The sequence below is a fragment of the Coregonus lavaretus genome, assembly GCF_964263955.1.
Source record: "Coregonus lavaretus genome assembly, chromosome: 7".
NCBI lineage: Eukaryota > Metazoa > Chordata > Actinopteri > Salmoniformes > Salmonidae > Coregonus > Coregonus lavaretus.
In genome coordinates this window covers 47,556,304-47,576,978 of record NC_139994.1, presented here as the reverse complement: position 1 = coordinate 47,576,978, position 20,675 = coordinate 47,556,304, and the positions used below count along the sequence as shown (strand labels likewise).

Sequence of the window (20,675 nt, the reverse complement as noted above, 5' to 3'; positions counted from 1 at the left end):
GAGAAGGAATACAATGTGGCTGCTATGAAAGTGAACTGTGTTTTCTCGTGATCAGGGTGTATTCATTCTGTTGAAAAACATTTCTTAAACGGAAGCAAACCGAACAAAACGGGGATAAACATACCTGGATTTGTCCAATAGAAATTCTTGTTTGCAACTGTTGGACTAATGATTACACCCTATATCATGTGGTGCAGTGCCGATTACACCCTATATCATTACACCCTCCCAAGTGGCGCAGTGGTCTAAGGCACTGCATCGCAGTGCTAGCTGTGCCACTAGAGATCCTGGTTCGAATCCAGGCTCTGTCGTAGCTGGCCGCGACCGGGAGACCCATGCGACGGCGCACAATTGGCCCAGCATCATCCAGGGTAGGGGAGGGAATGGCCGGCAGGGATGTAGCTCAGTTGGTAGAGCATGGCATTTGCAACGCCAGGGTTGTGGGTTTGATTCCCACGGGGGCCAGTATGAAAAAAATATATTTAAAAAATAATGAATGCACTCACTAACTGTAAGTCGCTCTGGATAAGAGCGTCTGCTAAATGACTAAAATGTAAATATCAGGCGGTGTTGAATGTCACTGTTTGTCCATGTGTCTCTGTCTCTCGACCGGTGTGCACCTACATTGTAAACTTTAATTCATAGGTTGTAGCAACCTCATGATGGGTAAGGGAAAATTCGAGTATCATTTAGTAGCCTAAACCTATCGCTGTTACATTGAACTGGATGAATGGAATATTTATAACAGTCATCCAATATGCTGTAATAGAAATAAGGCCATGCTCATTAAAAAAAATTGTTCTCCCTCATCTTAAACGACACTGACCGCCACTGCCGGATATACTTTTTAGCTATATATTGCACTATTTTTACAGTATGTAGGGAATAGGGTGCTGGAATAGGGTGCTATTTGGGACATAACCCTATTCTCAGTCCACTGCTCCATCATATTACATTTACTTGTCTTGTCACATTCTTTAGTAAAAAGTGAACACCAAATCTACGCAGTGATTGTCAATTGACACTAGGTGGCGGTGACTGTCAAAATACCGTTTACCGACCTCATAAAGATGTCAGCGCCCTTCTCCCGTTTTGTGTTTGGAGGAAAGTAGGACGTTTTCTATTGAATTCTGTTATCATAGGTCAGACAACTGCGTACGGCACAAAAATGGACACAGACAGAACTACGAAGGTTTGAACAATTTGATGTAAATATGCTTTCTTCAAACGACAAATTGTTAATTTTGCGCTCCTGAGTGTCAGTAGGCTACTGAATGTAAACAATTGCTTATTGAATAGCCCTAAAACTCAATGACTGTATATGTAGGAGTCAAGACCGCTTATACAAATTAATAACAGGACTGTCTGAAATAGCTAGCTGTCAGTCATGTGTCTTCATAAATCGTGCCTGGTAGGCCAACTTTAGCTATCATCAATAATTGATATTGAACGCAGCATTGGTGGGAAACTAAAGTAGCTTGCTATATCAAAGCTTAATTTACATTTAGAGATCTAGCAATACAGACTGTACTGTACTTTGAGGATCTTGTTCACTGCGTACTGTATCTTATTTACCTGTTCTGTACAGCTGGAGTTTGCAGTGACCGTTGTGCAGAGAAAGTCCAAGGTGCACTGGAGGGAAAACCAGGCAGGTACATTTTTACCTGTCCATTCCACTACTCAAATAAGTTATTATTGTAGTAGGCTACTAACTACAATTCTGCTACAGTGTGCACAACTCAATGTTAACTAGGGGTATTGCCCCTAGGCTTCATACCAATCGTAATACAGTAGAACAAATTATGAATGTTGTTATTATTTACTTAGCTATTACTGTTACATCATAGTGCAGTACATTGCAATTTAGTTGGCAATACAGGGGCTGCTCTTGCTTTTGGTCAAATACTTAACACTGGAACAAAACCACAGGGCCCCTCCATGCATTCCAAGCCATCTAAAGCATAGCCGGTCACAGGGCAGCAGTAATCTCTCTTTTCTTCCCCCTTTATTCCTCATCTCTGTGTTTTCTCCTGCTCATTGCTTTTCGCTGTCTCTGTTTTGTGTTCCTCACCCCTTCTTTCTCTCTCCTTTTTAGGAGTGTGGTCGGTGAGGATAGACGTGGGGAAGGAAGAGGTTCTGGTGGAAGCAGCTCTGACATCCCATGAGGTGCAGGATCTCATAGAGAGCACTGGATGCAGGGCAGGGTAAGGCTGCGGCCATACTTTCGGACGCATGAACACGGATGAAATTGTATATGACTTGCATTCATTGCCCGTCAAAAGTACAACACTTTTTGTTGCATACTTCAAAAAACAGACAATTTATGTGTTTTCTGTCGGACAGTCATCTCTGTTGTCATTCACCCCTCAATGGATGACTCCCATTAAAAAAAGCATTGCCTCTATCCGAAATACTCCAACACAAAATCCCAATGTGTCCACTGCCTATGGAGGGAGCCAGCATCCTGAGGGTGTATGAACTACTTGGTGACTTCAGAATGCCTGAATACATTGACAGACTAATGTCCAATATTTAAGTTATTAGTAGGCCTACATCACAGGTGTATGGGGCAGCATATGTGCTCTGTATTTGTGTATTCTACTATATGTGTGTGTGTGTGTGTCTGTGTGTATCAGACCTGGGTGCAGCGGTAGCCATGATGGGTGGTAGCGGTTCATGGGGTGGTGCGGTTCCTGCAGCTGTCTGAGGAGCGCTGTCTGATCGACGGGATCATTGATGGTCTGGAATCTGGTGCCCATGGCCTCCACGTCCACACGCTAGGAGACCTCACACAGGACTGCCAAAGGTAACCTGTGTGTGTGTGAAGCACACACAAATGTTATATTAGCACCAAAATGCCAGTTATATGCATTATTTGAGGATTTTTTAATATTATATTTTTCATAATATATTATACTGTATGCATTGTTTTGGCCCCAATTTTTTTTACAGCCTTCAGAGTTTCCTCAAAGTCAATTAAAGGAACCCTTGAATAGATCTGTCACTTTATGATTGCATCAAGGCAGCTCATGATGAGGTCACAGTTGCACCTGCTTGCCCCAGAGGATCATGGGAGCGGATGACTCATGTTTCTCTCTCCGTGTATGTTTGTACAGCTGTGGAGAACACTATAACCCCTATGGGAGACAACATGGCGCCCCACAGGACCCAGACAGTACAGTTTCCTTGCCTTCACTCAGAGTAGGGCTACACTGTATAGTCCTGCTTCAGTACCTTGTGAAAGTGGGGTACTTTCTGAGATGTTCTGCTCTCAGGAAGTAACTTTTTACTGTCTCAAAGATATGATTGGATTGGTATTGACTGATATTGATTAGACAGATATTGGTTTACTTTTTTTGTTGCCTTTCACCTTTTCTAACTGGTCAAATGCTATTCATGGTTGTGATATCCATGTAAATGTGTTTCTTCCAGCATGTAGGTGATCTGGGGAATATTGAGCTCATGGTAGAGGAGAGATGAGGATAGCATTTGGGTGGACTGACTGTAAGTCAGAGTTGAAGGAGTTAATTAATTGTATTTGACCATTTTAAAATACAATTATATAGGTTATTGGAATGTCTCTTAGTGATAGTATTCTGTGTATATTCCTGTGTGACTCGTGTCATGTTACCTTCATTGTCTGGACTTTGCAGGTGCTGGCCCTGTCTATGTATGTGTATCTATTGCTCTGTGCTCATTGGGTACAGACTGGCCTGTGGGATCATCGCTCGCTCCGCTGGCCTGTTCCAGAACGCCAAGCAGATCTGTGAGTGTGACGGGGTGACACTGTGGGAGGAGAGGGACCGACCGCTGGCTGGAACGGGCCGCAGCAAAACCACCACAGAGACACCTGCCGTTCACCTGTAATGCCAGACACCTGGGTCATATTCATTAGTGCACAATGTAGCAAAAAGTTTTGCAACAAAAGTCCAGGTTATCCGTCCGTGTGTTCTGTTTAGTGATCAGTGAATATGACCCGGAATGGTGAACCTCACTGGCTGTTGCTTATGATGTCGCACACAGACTGAAAATGCACTAAGAGTGGGAGAGAGGTTAAGTAGGTGACCGAGGAGGAGAGATCAAATAATTGTCTGATCAGCAGTCATCTTCCTTTTTATTGAGATGCCATATTGAATTCTTCCGAGACCGGAACCTATCATGACAGACTGAAGAAACACAACAGGAATAGGATGTGTGTTCCTGGACACTGAATAGTCTCACATATAAACAATATTCTTGTTTCAAGACAGAATTATCCCATGCTGACTATTCTGTTGTTTAATAGTTAATGTTTATCAATCAGTCAATGTTGTCATTCTATGTTTGATTACAATGTGCTCTACTGTGTAAATATCAGTCCCTCCAAATGTGTTACGTGAGATTGTGGTTTTCCTCCCAAATGTGGTATGACTTAAATCACGATGATTTTATCCAAATCTTTGTAACCAGAGATTATTTTTCTTTGTAACTTTTTCTCAGTGAGCTTGCAATAAAAGGCACCAGTTGCCCTTTGGACTGAATGAAACCTGTATATGAATTGATAAATGACTGACTTTTGCTCAGTCGAAACATGTTATAAAGCCACTTTTTGAATAGCCTATATCTGTTCAAATGTTGTGAAGAATGAGCATTCTAGTGCGGCAGACCCGAGCCACCCTGACTTCCCCATTGGTGAGGAATGCGCGTCATTCTAAAAAACGGAAGCAGGCGCTACCATTTTGAAACACGGCACTGCTTAGGTAAGTAAGATGGTAGATGTCTGTCCATCTCTTTCATTTGATTTCTTTACTAACGAAGAAAAATACACCAAACGACGATAAGTAGAAATATGAGGTTTTATCCGCCGAGAGCGGAACAACCAACGACACCAAATATGAAAGCGGGTTGTCGTACCATTGAATAAATGTTTCGCTCTCGGGGAATGTCCATTCCAGTGCTGAAAAATGCTGTTATTGTAACGTTTTAACTGTAAAATCGGTAATGTTTCCAATCCAACACCATTCACTCGATACAATTTGCGTATTGTTTGTGTAATTGTGTAGATTAGGTTGATAAAAAAATTGCATCGAAATCGTTTGATCACATTTTCGCCTTTAGGTTTGTTCAGTTTCAGTCCCACCAAGCAAAACCTAAGTATCCTCCGTATCAGGCTACTCATTTTAAAGAAAACATACGCCTATAATTGCTTGCTCAGTCTTAACTGCGACTTGCGAAATCATGTAAACCCGCACCACATTTTTGTTAAATTTCTGTATCGTGGTAGATCGGGAGATCCCCAATCTTTCTAGCAAAACATTTTTTACTTTCTCGTGCTGCGTCATCAGAAAAAAAATGTTTTCTATACCGGGTGTGCCTCGTCTGAACTTTTTAAACTACTGTAAATATAGATGATCTCAGCGCATAGGCTACTATGTATAGCATTGTGTTTGGTATGCACAGAAAACAGAAACGTCACTCTGGTGGTGTCAAGTTCTTTATTTTTTTTGCTCTTCGATCACTTTAATAATGTTTACCTACTGTTTTCATATTTATATACTGTGTTCTACTGTATTTTAGTCAATGCCACCCCGACATTGCTCGTCCAAATATTTATATATTTCTTAATTCCATTCTTTTACTTTTAGATGTGTGTGTATTGTTGTGAATTGTTAGATGCTACTGCACTGTTGGAGCTAGAAACACAAGCATTTCGCTACACCCGCAATAACATCTGCAAAAAATGTGTATGTGACCAATAAAAATTGATTTGATTTGATCTACAACTAGCATAGCAACTGGCCCGCCTAAACTGTTGATGACAACCCTGTAAGGTAGCTTAGTGCTTCTTGGCCAGTAGGAAGTAAGGTCAGAGGTCAACTTGTTGCTTGAGAATAGAATAGGCTACATAACCACGTTTCTATGGTGTCTTCCATATAATTACATATTTTAACTGGATATGGTGTCTTCAATCTGACATTCATGCCTTTGTAGTTATTGTGCATGGTGGTCAAATCTCTTCTTGACACACATTTCCTGCCCCTCTTCTCCTGTGGTTTCATTTGTTTACTCATCTCTGGCTTTCTCCCTCTGAATGGTTGCAATTTGTTTTCTCCAGCGACCGCCATGGACAAGTGCAACAAGCTGAAGTTCAGGAAAGTTGTCTTCAGTATGTTCACTTGTCTGCTCTCTTTCACCCTTGTGTCCCACGTGTGTGTGCGTCTGTCTGTGTGTGTGTGCCTGTATCCGTCTGCCTGCATCTGTGTGTGTCACCCCCAGCGCCACAATGGACAAGAGCAACACGGTGAAGCTCTTCGTGGGCAACCTGGCTCTGGACACCACCCAGGAGGAGCTGTCGGCCATCTTTGAGTCGTATGGCGAGGTGGTCAGCTGCAGCGTTCTCCGACAGTTTGCCTTTGTACACCTACAGGTAGGATATAGATATCCCATAGGGAGGACTAAGGTCTGTTTCCCAATTCTCTACACTTCTCCTGAAGTGTACATTTAGTTGCATACTGTTCTTCATGGCTTTAACAATGGTCTAAACTTTGTCTAGGCAAAATGTACAGCAACCAATCCTATGCTTTTAAATCCATGACGGGGAGGGCACTCCAGAACTGTATGTTGGTTTATTTTTTTTTATTTTTTTAGGGGGTAGATCAGCTTTAATATTTCAGATAGATTGTAACTTCCATCAATGTAATTGTCTGCATCACTTCCAATCCCCCATATGTTTTTTTTCTCTCGCATATATATATATATATATATATATATATATATACACACACACACACACACACATATATATATATACATACATACATACATACATACATACATACATACATACATACATACATACATACATACATACATACATACATACATACATACATACATACATACATACATACATACATACATACATACATACATCCATCCATACACACACACATATCCTTTTTTAAATTATATTTCCCTTCATTACTTTCCAACCCCACCACCCCTTCCCCAATTGGAGTAAACTAGTGAACAACAACGCTTAGGCCTCTACTTCCGGCCCATACATACTATATACATTTTATGGACACAGTCAAATTCTACAATAATTATATTTTGTTTGTTTTTACTCCTGAACTTCCTCCGATCATTTTCATGATGTCCATCCGGTTTGCTTCTATATGCCATATTTTTCTAACTGTGCTCTTTCACAAAAGCTCTCAACCTATAACCTATATACAGTGGGGGGAAAAAAGTATTTAGTCAGCCACCAATTGTGCAAATTCTCCTACTTAAAAAGATGAGAGGCCTGTAATTTTCATCATAGGTACACGTCAACTATGACAGACAAAATGAGAAAAAGAAATCCAGAAAATCACATTGTAGGATTTTTAATGAATTTATTTGCAAATTATGGTGGAAAATAAGTATTTGGTCAATAACAAAAGTTACTCAATACTTTGTTATATACCCTTTGTTGGCAATGACACAGGTCAAACGTTTTCTGTAAGTCTTCACAAGGTTTTCACACACTGTTGCTGGTATTTTGGCCCATTCCTCCATGCAGATCTCCTCTAGAGCAGTGATGTTTTGGGGCTGTCGCTGGGCAACACGGACTTTCAACTCCCTCCAAAGATGTTCTATGGGGTTGAGATCTAGGCCACTCCAGGACCTTGAAATGCTTCTTACGAAGCCACTCCTTCGTTGCCCGGGCGGTGTGTTTGGGATCATTGTCATGCTGAAAGACCCAGCCACGTTTCATCTTCAATGCCCTTGCTGATGGAAGGAGGTTTTCACTCAAAATCTCACGATACATGGCCCCATTCATTCTTTCCTTTACACGGATCAGTTGTCCTGGTCCCTTTGCAGAAAAACAGCCCCAAAGCATGATGTTTCCACCCCCATGCTTCACAGTAGGTATCGTGTTCTTTGGATGCAACTCAGCATTCTTTGTCCTCCAAACACGACGAGTTGAGTTTTTACCAAGAAGTTCTATTTTGGTTTCGTCTGACCATATGACATTCTCCCAATCCTCTTCTGGATCATCCAAATGCACTCTAGCAAACTTCAGACGGGCCTGGACATGTACTGGCTTAAGCAGGGGGACACGTCTCGCACTGCAGGATTTGAGTCCCTGGCGGCGTAGTGTGTTACTGATGGTAGGCTTTGTTACTTTGGTCCCAGCTCTCTGCAGGTCATTCACTAGGTCCCCCCGTGTGGTTCTGGGATTTTTGCTCACCGTTCTTGTGATAATTTTGACCCCACGGGGTGAGATCTTGCGTGGAGCCCCAGATCGAGGGAGATTATCAGTGGTCTTGTATGTCTTCCATTTCCTAATAATTGCTCCCACAGTTGATTTCTTCAAACCAAGCTGCTTACCTATTGCAGATTCAGTCTTCCCAGCCTGGTGCAGGTCTACAATTTTGTTTCTGGTGTCCTTTGACAGCTCTTTGGTCTTGGCCATAGTGGAGTTTGGAGTGTGACTGTTTGAGGTTGTGGACAGGTGTCTTTTATACTGATAACAAGTTCAAACAGGTGCCATTAATACAGGTAACGAGTGGAGGACAGAGGAGCCTCTTAAAGAAGAAGTTACAGGTCTGTGAGAGCCAGAAATCTTGCTTGTTTGTAGGTGACCAAATACTTATTTTCCAATAAATTCATTAAAAATCCTACAATGTGATTTTCTGGATTATTTTTTCTCAATTTGTCTGTCATAGTTGACGTGTACCTATGATGAAAATTACAGGCCTCTCTCATCTTTTTAAGTGGGAGAATTTGCACAATTGGTGGCTGACTAAATACTTTTTTCCCCCACTGTACTTATTATGGATACAGTATGCTTTACATTAGTTCTCTTGTTGTTGTTATTATGTTGGCTGTTACTTTGTGTGTACGTAGGTTACATTGACTCCATATGGTACAACATTCATTTCCTTATTGAGTGTTTCTCACATTAATGTTTTCTAATGTACAGTGCTATGAAAAAGTATTTGCCCCCTTACTAATTTTCTCTACTTTTTGCATATTTGTTATACTGAATGTTATCAGATCTTCAACCAAAACCTAATATTAGATAAAGGGAACATAAGTGAACAAATAACACAACAATTACATATTTATTTCATAAACGTTATGCAATGCCCAATTTCTCCTGTGTGAAAAAGTAATTGCCCTCTTACACTCAATAACTGGTTGTGCCACCTTTAGCTGCAATGACTCCAACCAAATCCTTCCTGTAGTTGTTGATCAGTCTCTCACGTCGCTGTGGAGGAATTTTGGCCCACTCTTCCATGCAGAACTGCTTTAACTCAGTGACGTGTGGGTTTTCAAGCATGAACTGCTCGTTTCAAGTCCTGCCACAACATCTCAATTGGGATTAGGTCTGGACTTTGACTAGGCCATTCCAAAACTTCCAATTAGTTGCTTTTTAGCAATTTTCATGTAGGCTTCATGTAGGCTTGATTGTGTGTTTTGGATCATTGTCTTGCTGCATGACCCAGCTGCGCTTCAGCTTCAGCTCACAGATGGATGGTCTGACATTCTCCTGTAGAATTCTCTGATACAGAGCAGAATTCATGGTTCCTTCTATTAAGGCAAGTCGTCCAGGTCCTGAGGCAGCAAAGCATCCCCAAACCATCACACCACCACCACCATGCTTGACCTTTGGTATGATGTTCTTACTGTGGAATGCAGTGTTTGGTTTTCGCCAGGCATAATGGGACCCATCTCGTCCAAAAAGTTGACTCAAGTTTGCCAAAAAGCACCTGGATGATCATCAATACTCTTGGAAGAACGTTCTATGGACAGATGATTCAAAAGTATAACTTTTTGGACGACATGGTTCCAGTAATGCCTGGCAAAAACCAACCTCTGCATTCCACAGTAAGAATATCATACCAAAGGTCAAGCGTGGTGGTGTGATGGTTTGGGGATGCTTTGCTGCCTCAGGACCTGGACGACTTTCCTTAATAGAAGGAACCATGAATTCTGCTCTGTATCAGAGAATTCTAGAGGAGAATGTCAGACCATCCGTCTGTGAGCTGAAGCGCAGCTGGTTTTGGAATGGCCTAGTCAAAGTCCAGACCTAATCCCAATTGAGATGATGTGGCAGGACTTGAAACGAGCAGTTCATGCTTGAAAACCCACACGTCACTGAGTTAAAGCAGTTCTGCATGGAAGAGTGGACCAAAATTCCTCCACAGCGACGTGAGAGACTGATCAACAACTACAGGAAGCATTTGGTTGGAGTCATTGCAGCTAAAGGTGGCACAACCAGTTATTGAGTGTAAGGGGGCAATTACTTTTTCACACAGGGGAATTGGGTGTTGCATAACTTTGTTTATGAAATAAATATGTAATTGTTGTGTTATTTGTTCACTTATGTTTCCTTTATCTAATATTAGGTTTTGGTTGAAGATCTGATAACATTCAGTATCACAAATATGCAAAAAGTAGAGAAAATTAGAAAGGGGGCAAATACTTTTTCATAGCACTGTAATATTCAAATGTAAAATTATCCTATTATTTAGTCAACATTTTGTAATGCAATGTAATCTACTCCCAGGGCGAGGGGGCTGCAGAGCGGGCCATCAGTGAGCTGAACGGCAGGGAGTTCCGGGGGAGGAACCTGGTGGTGGAGGAGTCCCGGGGCAGACCGCTCCACTCCACCAAGGTGTTCGTGGGCAACCTGTCGGGCATGTGCACCACTGAGGATCTCCAAGAGCTCTTCCAGACCTTTGGCAAAGTACTGGAGTGCGACAAGGTCAAAGGTGAGCCACGCCCCTTCTCATGGAGGGGTACTCAGAACGGAGATTGTGCAGTACATTATGTTCCACCAGTGCTTGAAGTGGGCCGGTCAGTGCTGTCCGGTATGAAGTACTAGCGCCTCAAATGTTCTACTGTACCTCTTATAGAATATTGGCTGTAATATGTGTACTAGCATCGAAATATAAAGAGTTCCAGCAACCAAAATGAGTACCGGCACCTATTTCAGTGCACTTCAAGCACTGCATACCATTGATAGCTAGTTAAGGTCCAATGTATGCTTAGCTGTTTAGGGCTTCTTCATTATGCAACTTGAATAACAGTCAGGTAAGGTCTGTGTACAATTGTATAGAGCAGTAAGGAAAGTGTGTGTATAGAGCGTTAAGGTGTGTGTGTGGCATGCCCGGTGTGATTCTAACTGGTGTCCCTGCGCTCAATGACAGCCAGGCTCTCCTCTTCTGCAGGCTACGCCTTCGTGCACATGGAGAACAAGGAGGAGGCTCTACAGGCCATCGAGGCCCTCCACGGCACCTCCTTCAAGGGACGCCCGCTCTCTGTGGAGCTCTCCAAGGTGCTGTAGCGCGACACCCTGACATAGAAATAGAATGGGGAAAGGGATTGATGGGTGGACCGGTGGCCATTTTGAGTGGACCTGTGAGGGTGCGGCCAAATTGCTGTGGTCTGAGGTGTTATGCCTGTTCTAGTGACTGTATTTCTATGTGTACTACAGTACCCATAATGCTCTGCTTTGTATATCTGGTTTTATCTCAGTAAAGATGTTCCTGAAGGCTGTAGAATGATGTACTACAGTACCCATAATACTCTGTGTTCTATGTCTTGTTGTCTCTTAGTAAAGATGTCCCTGAAGCTAACATGATTGTGTCCTGTCTCATTATCCTTACAGGTACAGCCCTCCAAGCAAACCCCCACAGGGAAGATCCCCTGTGTGAGCTGTGGGAAGCAGGGCCACTACGCTGGGGAGTGCCCTGTAGGGAAGTCCTCTCTGGAACAGTACCAGAGCCAGGCAGCCGTGTTAGCTGCAGCCGCCGCTGCCGCAGCCGGCCTCCCCCTCCAGGTCCAGCAGAGCGTCCACAACTCTGTCTACAACACCTCGACCTTTGACCCCACCTACGCGGCACTGACGGGCCTCACCACCGGCACGCGGACGGACAGCAACCCCGTCAACCAGGCAGTGTACGGTGCCCTGGCGACGCAGGTCTACGGCGCCAATGTGGCCAATCAGCTCTACGGAGTCCAGGCAGCCAATCAGGCGGCAGCGTTGACACAGGCGGGTGCCACGCAGGTGTATGCCAGCTCCATGAACCCCAGCCACGCCGCCCTCTACAGTCAGCTCAGTCAGATCGCTGCCAGCCCAGCCGCAGCGTCCGCCGCTGCCTACTCCACACCGGTGTATGCACATGCCATGGCCAACCACCACCACCCAGGGGCCGTCTACCTGGCAGCCCATGGCGTAGAGATGCCTACAGCCGCTGCTGCCATCAACCAGGCCTACGCCTTGGCGCCGGCGCTGTATGGGGGCGCCCAGCATGCCTACGGCCACATGGGGATGGGAGCCATGAGCGTGTCAGCGGACCCGTCGGCGGCCATTTTTGAGGCGGCGAGGGTGCAGCACTACTTCGCCCAGGGACAGCAGGTTCTGGCCGAGCAGCAGAATGCGGCGGCGGCACAAGCAGCAAAGTCCGGGGAAAGGGACCGGAGTCCCCTGAGGCGCTCGGCGGGGTCCCTGCTGCCCGACCCCGTCATGAAGCCCTTCATGTACCAGAGAGCGCCCAAGCAACGCCGGCCACTGCTCCCCACCCCTGCTGGGCGAGCTGCAGAGGAGGCAGCGGAGGCTGCAGAGGACCCCATGGCTAGGTACTAGCACTTTCTCCTTATCAAACCTTCTTTGACTCTCATTCACAATTTAGTTGGCTTTACGCTCTATGGGGCGAATCCAGATTTCCACTTTAAGTCACATTTTTGTGTCCCATTGACATCAGTGCAGGACTGAGTGAAAATTTTGCCCCAATGATTGTAGGAATATTTAATCCTCTCTGACCCTCCCCATTGCACTGCCCCCTACACCATAAACACTCCTTTCTCACTACATTACCCTCTCTCACTACAAATCTTCGTCAGTTTTCAGACTTCAGAAGTGGTATTGGACATACTTACTGTACCGGAATTGCTCAATACATTATCCTTCATTGCCATCAGACTGGCTTTACCCCCTGTATATTTTCTGAAAGCCTGTTCTTTTTGTGTGAAAAGACTACAATTCCCTGCTAGTAGATGATCTAAAACGCTCTCTGTCCCCCTCCCTCCGTGTGTATCTTAGAGACCAGTGTCAACAGTATGCTGAGTACTACCAACGACAGCACCAACAGTACCATCAGCTCCAGCAGTTACAGTAATTAGGCAAATCCTAATTTCCACTTTAAGTCGAAAGTCCACTTTTAAGTTGAATTTTCACTTAGTCTCACATTTACATCGATGCGTGGCTAAGTGAAAATTTGACTAAAGTGGAAGTTAGGGTTCGCCCCAATGGTTTTAGGAGCACTTAACTCATCTCGCTCCTTATTGAATCCTCTCTGACCCTCCCCAATGTACTGCACTCTCTCCTTTTTCACTACATGACCCCTCTGATGTTCACACTTCAGGAGTGGTAGTGGACATACACTTAGCTGAATTGCTCAATACGTTATCCTTCATTGTCATCAGAGGCTTGTTTTAATTTAACCAACCCCTTGCACATTTTCTGAAAGCCTGTTCCCTACTGGTACATGATCTAAAATCTGTTCCCCTCCCTCGTGTGTATCTTAGAGAGCAGTACCAACAGTATGCTGAGTACTACCAACAACAACACCAACAGTACCAGCAGCTCCAGCAGTTACAGTACGCTATCTACCCTACCTACCGCCCCCGGAAAGACTCTGTACCCCACTAGATTTTTTTAAACCTTGTGTGTGTAAAAGACTGTATTATAGTAGATAATCCAAAACCCTCTTGTCTGTCTGTCTCCCTTCCCCTGTCTGTCCCTCTATCCTTCCCTCCCTCTCTTTCCTCCTTTTTCTCCTTCCCTCTGTCTGTCCCTTTCCCCCTCCCCACCTCTCTCCCAGGTACTATGCAGAGTACTACCAGCAGTACCAGCAATACCAGCAACTCCAACAGTACCAGCAACTCCAACAGCTCCAGTGCGCCTACCCGCCTCCCAACCACCACGCCATCGCCGGCATCCCTGCCCACGCCATGGCGGGCCACGCCCACCACCACGGCCAGCCCGGTCACGTCACGGCGCTGGACGCCGCCCTCAGGCCAGTGGTGGCTGCCTCCGCCATGGTGGCGGTGCCCAGAGTGTATGAGCCGCCGCTGCCGCCGCCTCCGAACCGCAAGGAGGCCGTCCTCCGCCGAGCCCCCGAACTCTCCCTTCACACGCCTGAGCCCCCCTTCCGATAGTCCACACCTCCCTCGCACACCTCCTCTGTTCCCCCCCTGCACACAACCTGTATACCACCCTCGTACCCCTCCTTCCTCTCAGTGGCTGTGTGTGGGGGTATATATATCTGGATGTGTATCTGTGCGAGAATGAGTGTTTTATGTGTGGGGTTGGTTTGGTATTGGGTTTGGGTTTGTCCGTTGACTACAGTAAAAACTAAGACCCTAGCTCCAACCATGGTTATGATACCAGACACACAGTGCAGTTAAAGACGGGAAAAGTTGCTCTCTTCCACCACATACTGTTGGCATTTTTTTGTAGGGCTTTCTATGACTTTCTGAAGTGTAAGAAATAGATGACAACCCTCATACATTTTCATTGCCTTCAAGAGTGATGATTTACAGTGTAAAGGCCAAAATATGATGGTTCTCGAGTGTTCAATGAATTAGCTAATCTCTCCACTAGTTCAACAGTAATATTTCTAGCTTTATTTGAACTATGTGAATGTCTAATTGAAACTGCACTGTGGTTTGTTGTGAAGGTCCAGGGTTGGAGGGGTCTGTGTGGCTTGCATGCGTCGGGACTGTGGTGTGAAAGTGTGTGTGAGAGAGAGAGATGTTGGCTTTCTGTTGTTTCAATGTAATTCACACACACACACTGTCTTGTTCCCTCACTAGCTCACCCCTGGGGGACTCGAGGGCACAGATCACAGCCACACTACTATTTAAGAACTACCTTCTACCTACCCAGCCTCATCCCTCCCTCACCCCGCTTCAACCAGAACACTGAAAGACACTGCTGCATTTCTGCCCTCTTTTTACTCTGTCTATACCTTAGCCTGGCTAAACCAGATTGAACGCTGTGCTCACCACTGAAACAATGGAGGATTCAGTCAGGTTTCACCAGGCTTATCTATACCTACCTCTGACGATGAGATAGGACTGAGATTAGCTGGTTAGAATATGAGTCGTCTGCTTTCTATCCATCCAGTATATAAGTTGGTGTCAGTTGCAGGGCTGTGATCCATTCCATTTGAATTCTATTCAGTCAATTTACTTCCTGAATTGAAATGGAATGGATCCCAACCCTGGTCAGGAGTTTGGAGAAGAATGCCACATTTTAGTGACAAAGATTATGTACTATACTAATAGTCTTAATGAATCAGTGTATTTTGAGGCCTTTTGAATTATTTGTTGTTTTAGTTTTTTTGTAAGTGGTTGTAGGGTCGATGAAGAGTACATTTATAACTCCTCAGATCATGTATGAATTATTTGGTGGATTTACAAGCAAGTCAACTTTTTAGCTCGAGAATCATGAGTTTCGATGAGCTTAACGTTGTGCCTAAGCGTTGTGTGAAGTGCATTTAGTGGAGGGAATAGCTCCTTTTTGAAGTGCTTATTTCTTATGGCAGGCTTTTTAATCTGAGGTGGAGGGTAAAGGGTTAAGATAATGTGACATTATAATTTTTTTGTGGTCGGTGACGTTCGCACCGATATGATGACAGATGGAGCAGTATCTTTCAGTCGCTCTCCCCGACGTATCCTTGCACCCCGTTGTAAGACGACTCACTACCCCGTACCCCACTGTGTCCTTTCTCCTTGTGGTTGTAGTGATTTTGTTTTTTATATTGCATAAACTCTCTCCGTCTCATATATATATATATATATAAATATATATATATATCTACACACACACACACACACGGTTGCATCTCCTGTGAGATCTCGACAGTCACAAAAAAACGGTCTTTTTATTCTTGTTGCTTGCCTTGTTTCTGACCTTATTTTTTAAATTTGTTTGAATTTTGCCTTTTTTTTAAACTAAAAATAAACAATTAAACCGGCATGCTTTTTAATATGTGTACTACACATGCCCACCATTTAAAATGAAGAATGTTTCTGACTACTGTGGGGGGGGGGGGGGAAGAACCTGAGCATTTCAGATGTATTTCTCCTTGTTTTAATTTATTCGTTTGTATTCTTCACTCCTCCTTCCTGTCTCTCCTTGTTGTAATGACCAGACCCATATGACTGGGGACCAGGGTGGCAGAGAAAAGGAGGAGTAGCGTCTGTCAGTGTGTGCTCCCCTCCCTAGTCTGCCTCGGTGGATGGGGTAAGTCTAGTCTGGGGTCGGCCTCTCTCGCTCCAGCCTCGCTCAAAATCTCTGTAGGCCTACAGCACAGTCAGACAGGCCCAGGGTGTATCCCAATAACATCTATTTTCTTCCCAATTGTGCACTTGTTCACTTCCCTTCACTGATTTGAGAGGAAATGACTGGGATAAGGAATATGATGGAAACTCCCTCTAGCCCATGCCTCCACTAATCCAATGCGTTTAGATGTGTGAGAAGTAGGGAAGTAGTGTACACTTCAGGAAGGAGGAGAAATAATTGGGACATAACCCCTCACTGGTACCCCAACAAGGTCTACTGTTACCTTGCACTCATGTCTGAAAACAGTTTCCATGACCTCTGATCACTTTGTGCCAATCAGATGATTCCTTGTTTAGCAGTGGTGGACACACATACAGAGCATCTGAGAGCCACACTGACAGAATGGCTCTATCTGTGACATTTTGATCTGTTGGGCTGGGGCCGGGGGAGCTCCTACCCAACCACAACACCAACAACTTGTCTGTCTCTACTTACTACTGTTCTAGACATGCATGTGTCACTGTGTTCTCTATCCAAAGCCCTGTACATACTGACTGACCGTTTCAACTGAAATAGGTCCCGTGCCTTCCTCACACACCACCAGAGCGTGAGGTGAGAGGGGGAAGACAATAAACGTCGCGCAGGCAAATGGGAAGTGGGATCTCAATCTACTCCACCAAGGTAATGAAACAAAGCACCGTTCCCGTTCCTCTCTCTGACTGTGCTTTGACCAACCCCCCCCCCCCCCCACCGCCATCACCACCACCCCTCCGTAGCTCCCCCCCTCACCTGCGTTGACATTGCCAAAGCCGAGGGTCGCTGCTCACCGTTGCCGCGATGTCTCCTACCAGACTTCCACTGAATTGTCCTGTCTCTCGCCATGCAGCACTTACAGTGGACTGTTCTGTCAGTCTCTCTCTGTCGTGCTGATGTGTGTCTGTGTGTTAGAGCGAGAGATTGTGTGCTTGTGCTTTACTGTTTGTGTGTGACTGATTGACTGTACATGTTTGAGACCGTGTGTGTGCAGTAGTGAGTGTGTGATGTCATTGGTGTGTTGAGGCTTGGCACATGTGGATCCCCCGCCCCCGCTAGTGACTCCTACACCGCCGTATTCGCCACGCCTCCTCCCCCCAACCCATCCCCCTCTGCGCCTGTCTGCCGTACACAACGCTTGCTGCCGCCCACTGCCATCTTGGATCTAGGCTGGGTTCTGTGGCTCTGGCTGCGGATCAGCAGCCCCCAACTGGCCACACCTGGCTATGGCTGTAACCATAGAGACTTAGTGAATGACAATGGACACAGTGTATGGTGGCCTAGTGGGGTCGCTTGGCTGGACAGAGTATTACCAGAGATGGTAGAGAAAGCGAGACACCCCATTCCCTAATTTCTTCTGATCGGGGCAGGCTCACTCTACTTATTGCCCCTGCGGAGGGCGTGACCCAGGGCGAGGCATCTCACTGGCTCATTTTTTCTGGTTGGTCGGGGCGAGCGAGAGGGGGACAATAAATAGACCAGAGCCAGCTGTTCCCTTTCTGGCGTGAACATGCCTGACATTGGCTGCGTTCCTCTGCCCCGGCGTTGCTGACGCATACCTTATCTTACAACGCCAGGATAGGTAATGAAAGTATCAGCTAATCACATCATTATGTTATATCAATCAGTCAGTCGATGACGTGGCACGCAACCATTGGTTGCTGCATGCAACGTCTGAGCAAGGGAACACAACCTATATGGAGGAACTGTGAGCTCACGAGGGAAAAGCATGCTCACGCGAGAGAGGAAAATTCCCACTTACACAAACAGGAACCTTGACCATTTTTGTAAAATGGTTAACGGCCTGAGTAAACTATCTTATTTATCCACCATCTTTGGTATTACTTCATAAAATAGACTTTGTAGAGAGAGTTTTTGCTTTGCTAAAACTGTGATGCTGGGTTTGCCATGGATGTGTATGGGGGTTAATCACTGTTCACTACTACCATCACCACCCATATCTGTGCAGTTTAATCAATCAATTCAAAATTATCTAAAAAGTCAATAAGTTGACCTCGCTCTGAAGAATAACATTTGTTTTTTTAACACTGAGTTCCCTATGGCCCTATCAAAAGTGTCCTATAAGACAGACGAACCCATTAAGGGTTAACTACCTGCAGATTCACTGCAATCTCAGGACTCCTATAGGACTTCTTTGGTATGGGGACTATTTCTCTTCACTGGAGACAGCTGCCGTCCCTGTGCCAACCGGCTGTACTTGTGGGTTGTGCTGTATATGTGTGTGTGTTTATATCTGTTAAGAATCTCCCTCTGTTAGGATGGCTGAACACACACACACACACACACACACACACACACACACACTTGTCCGACATGTGCACTGAGCAGCTGAGAGGTTCTTTGAATTTGTTTAGAATAGTTTTAGCCTGCAGGTGGGTGTTTTTTAAAATATTATTTTGTACAACAATAATACCAATATTACACATCAATACAGGGACATCCCCCCCCCCCCCCAAAAAAAAAAAAGAATAATTCAGGACATAATTTAGATGAGACATTACAGACATTCAGAGACATGACTTCTAATAATTGTCCAACTTTTTAAGTTTCACAAGTTTGAGGGATTTATAAAAATGCAACAGTTCACCCCATTTACATTTGTGAATATAATATTTGGCCAAGAGAATAATAATGTTAATAAAATAGTTATGATCGAAATTACAAGGATAAGCGTAATACCATTTAAAATCATTGAAGGTAAACATAGGTAATTTTTTAGATTTAATACACAACCATTCATGAATTTGGAAAAGTGGGAACAACCTCATAATATAGCAAAGTGTTCTTAATAAGTCCAAGTAAAGGAAGTGGAATTGCTTTGCAAACCTTAATATATTCTCTCCACAGCAGAAACTCCCCAGTGTTGTCTAACAAATCACATACAAAATGAATACCCTTGTCAAACCAAAAGCCTTTGAAAATGTATTTCCTATTCATTTTAATAACTCCAAATCAATGTTTTATGGGGGGGGGGGGGATTGTGCTTGAATATCATTTTCCAGGAAGAAAGAAAATTGCTGGTGAAACTTAGACAATTTCACAGGTATTTTTAGAGGGTCAAAATCACATTTCATTAGGAATTCAAGTGAGCATCTGAGAGGAGCGTTGCTGGCGGCGGCAGGCAGAGACATGACAGGGAGAGGGCGTGGTCTTCCCGTGTGTCTGTCTGCTTTACCACTGAAAAGAATGAAGGATGGATGGAAGGAAGCTGCGTTGGTAATGTAGGGATCTCCAGCTCTGATCCATGCCTGTTCCCTTAACCCCATTCTATCCTGATCCTAGAGGAGAAAAGTAATCTAGATGTTTTCAAAATGGCGGCTCATGGAAAGAGAGTGGGCTGGGTTGTCTCAAGAAACATTGATTTTGACTATAGCCTACAGTGGGTCAAAGGAAAATGATAAAATCACTGGTGCTGCACTCATGGGGGGATAGAAAAACTGTGCCTTGCATTTGCAGCTCTGGGAGGGGAGTCTTGTAAAGATGCGGCAGATAGCCTAGCGGTTAAGAGCGTTGGTCCAGTAACCGAAAGGTCGCTGGTTCAAACCCCCGAGCTGACTAGGTGAAAAATCTTTCTATGCCCTTGAGCAAGGCACTTAACCTTAATTGCTCCTGTAAGTCGCTCTGGATAAGAATGTCTGCTAAATGACTAAAATGTAAAAAGGTGCACCAGTAATCTCTCTGAGCATTCAAACTACAGTATTGCCTCTGCACAAAATGGACTAACTAAAATAACTAATCAGGATGTGGTGCTTTTTCCCACATAGTCCCCTTTTCCTCTCAGAAGTGGATGTGTGGAGTCTGACTCTAGTGCTTGAGCAAATGCAGCCAGCCATGCATTTCTAAATCCCCCTGGCTTGCTCCCTATTAGTTCACACTGACGGACAACCACATGGCTGCAGCCTTTCACCACTGCTCCTGTTCTGCTCTACCTCGCTCTGCACAACACAGGACAGGGAAGCCAGAAATGCTGCCTTACCAATAGAATCTCAATTCTAAATCTCGCCCCTCTTTCCTGAAGTGTGCACTTGTCCACTCCCACTCAAGGAGATGATGGGGGAAAGCGTTGGATTGTTGTAGACAGAGTATACCATATATCTTCTACCAATCTCATGCTTTTAAATCCTCAAGGAGTGAACGAATGCGCACTTCAAGGAGAGCGGGAAGAATTGGAATTGGGCCGCAGATTTGCCCCCTGTGTAGTCGCAAGTCGACTGTCGGTCACACTTAACATTGCAGCCCAAATACTACCTAGTCACATCGAATATTATATTCTCACATGCAAGAACTTGTAACT

The 20,675-nt window shown here is 44.6% G+C and overlaps 1 protein-coding gene and 1 pseudogene across 8 annotated transcripts; both read left to right on the top strand.

Moving 5' to 3' along the window:
• Positions 1-1,083: 1,083 nt before the first annotated feature.
• Positions 1,084-3,867, top strand: LOC311132545 (copper chaperone for superoxide dismutase-like; annotated as a pseudogene). The gene is made up of 7 exons (XR_014615363.1): positions 1,084-1,192; positions 1,589-1,652; positions 2,096-2,204; positions 2,344-2,354; positions 2,637-2,806; positions 3,117-3,278; positions 3,537-3,867. The product of XR_014615363.1 is annotated as a copper chaperone for superoxide dismutase-like (transcript).
• Positions 3,868-4,657: 790 nt separating this feature from the next.
• Positions 4,658-18,853, top strand: LOC311131989 (uncharacterized protein). Of its 7 annotated transcripts, none has more exons than XM_084165146.1 (8): positions 4,658-4,739; positions 6,256-6,406; positions 10,541-10,745; positions 11,205-11,311; positions 11,645-12,615; positions 13,079-13,150; positions 13,564-13,635; positions 13,860-18,853. In XM_084165146.1, the coding sequence occupies exons 2-8, from the start codon at positions 6,263-6,265 to the stop codon at positions 14,194-14,196; spliced, it is 1,908 nt and encodes a 635-aa protein (XP_084021272.1). In that variant the 5' UTR covers positions 4,658-4,739; positions 6,256-6,262; the 3' UTR covers positions 14,197-18,853. The 7 variants fall into 7 exon arrangements, with proteins under 7 accessions (XP_084021272.1, XP_084021270.1, XP_084021273.1 ...); XM_084165144.1 differs by having other exon boundaries at positions 11,184-11,311; XM_084165145.1 differs by lacking the exon at positions 4,658-4,739 and adding an exon at positions 4,749-6,145 and having other exon boundaries at positions 11,184-11,311.
• The last annotated feature ends 1,822 nt before the right edge of the window (positions 18,854-20,675 follow it).

Coding starts and splice junctions, on each gene's coding strand:
- LOC311131989 (XM_084165144.1), top strand. CDS start 6,263: ATGGACAAGAGCAACACGGTGAAGCTCTTCGTGGGCAACCTGGCTCTG. Junction 6,407..10,540: donor TTGCCTTTGTACACCTACAG/GTAGGATATAGA, acceptor ATCTACTCCCAG/GGCGAGGGGGCTGCAGAGCG. Junction 11,312..11,644: donor TCTCTGTGGAGCTCTCCAAG/GTGCTGTAGCGC, acceptor TTATCCTTACAG/GTACAGCCCTCCAAGCAAAC.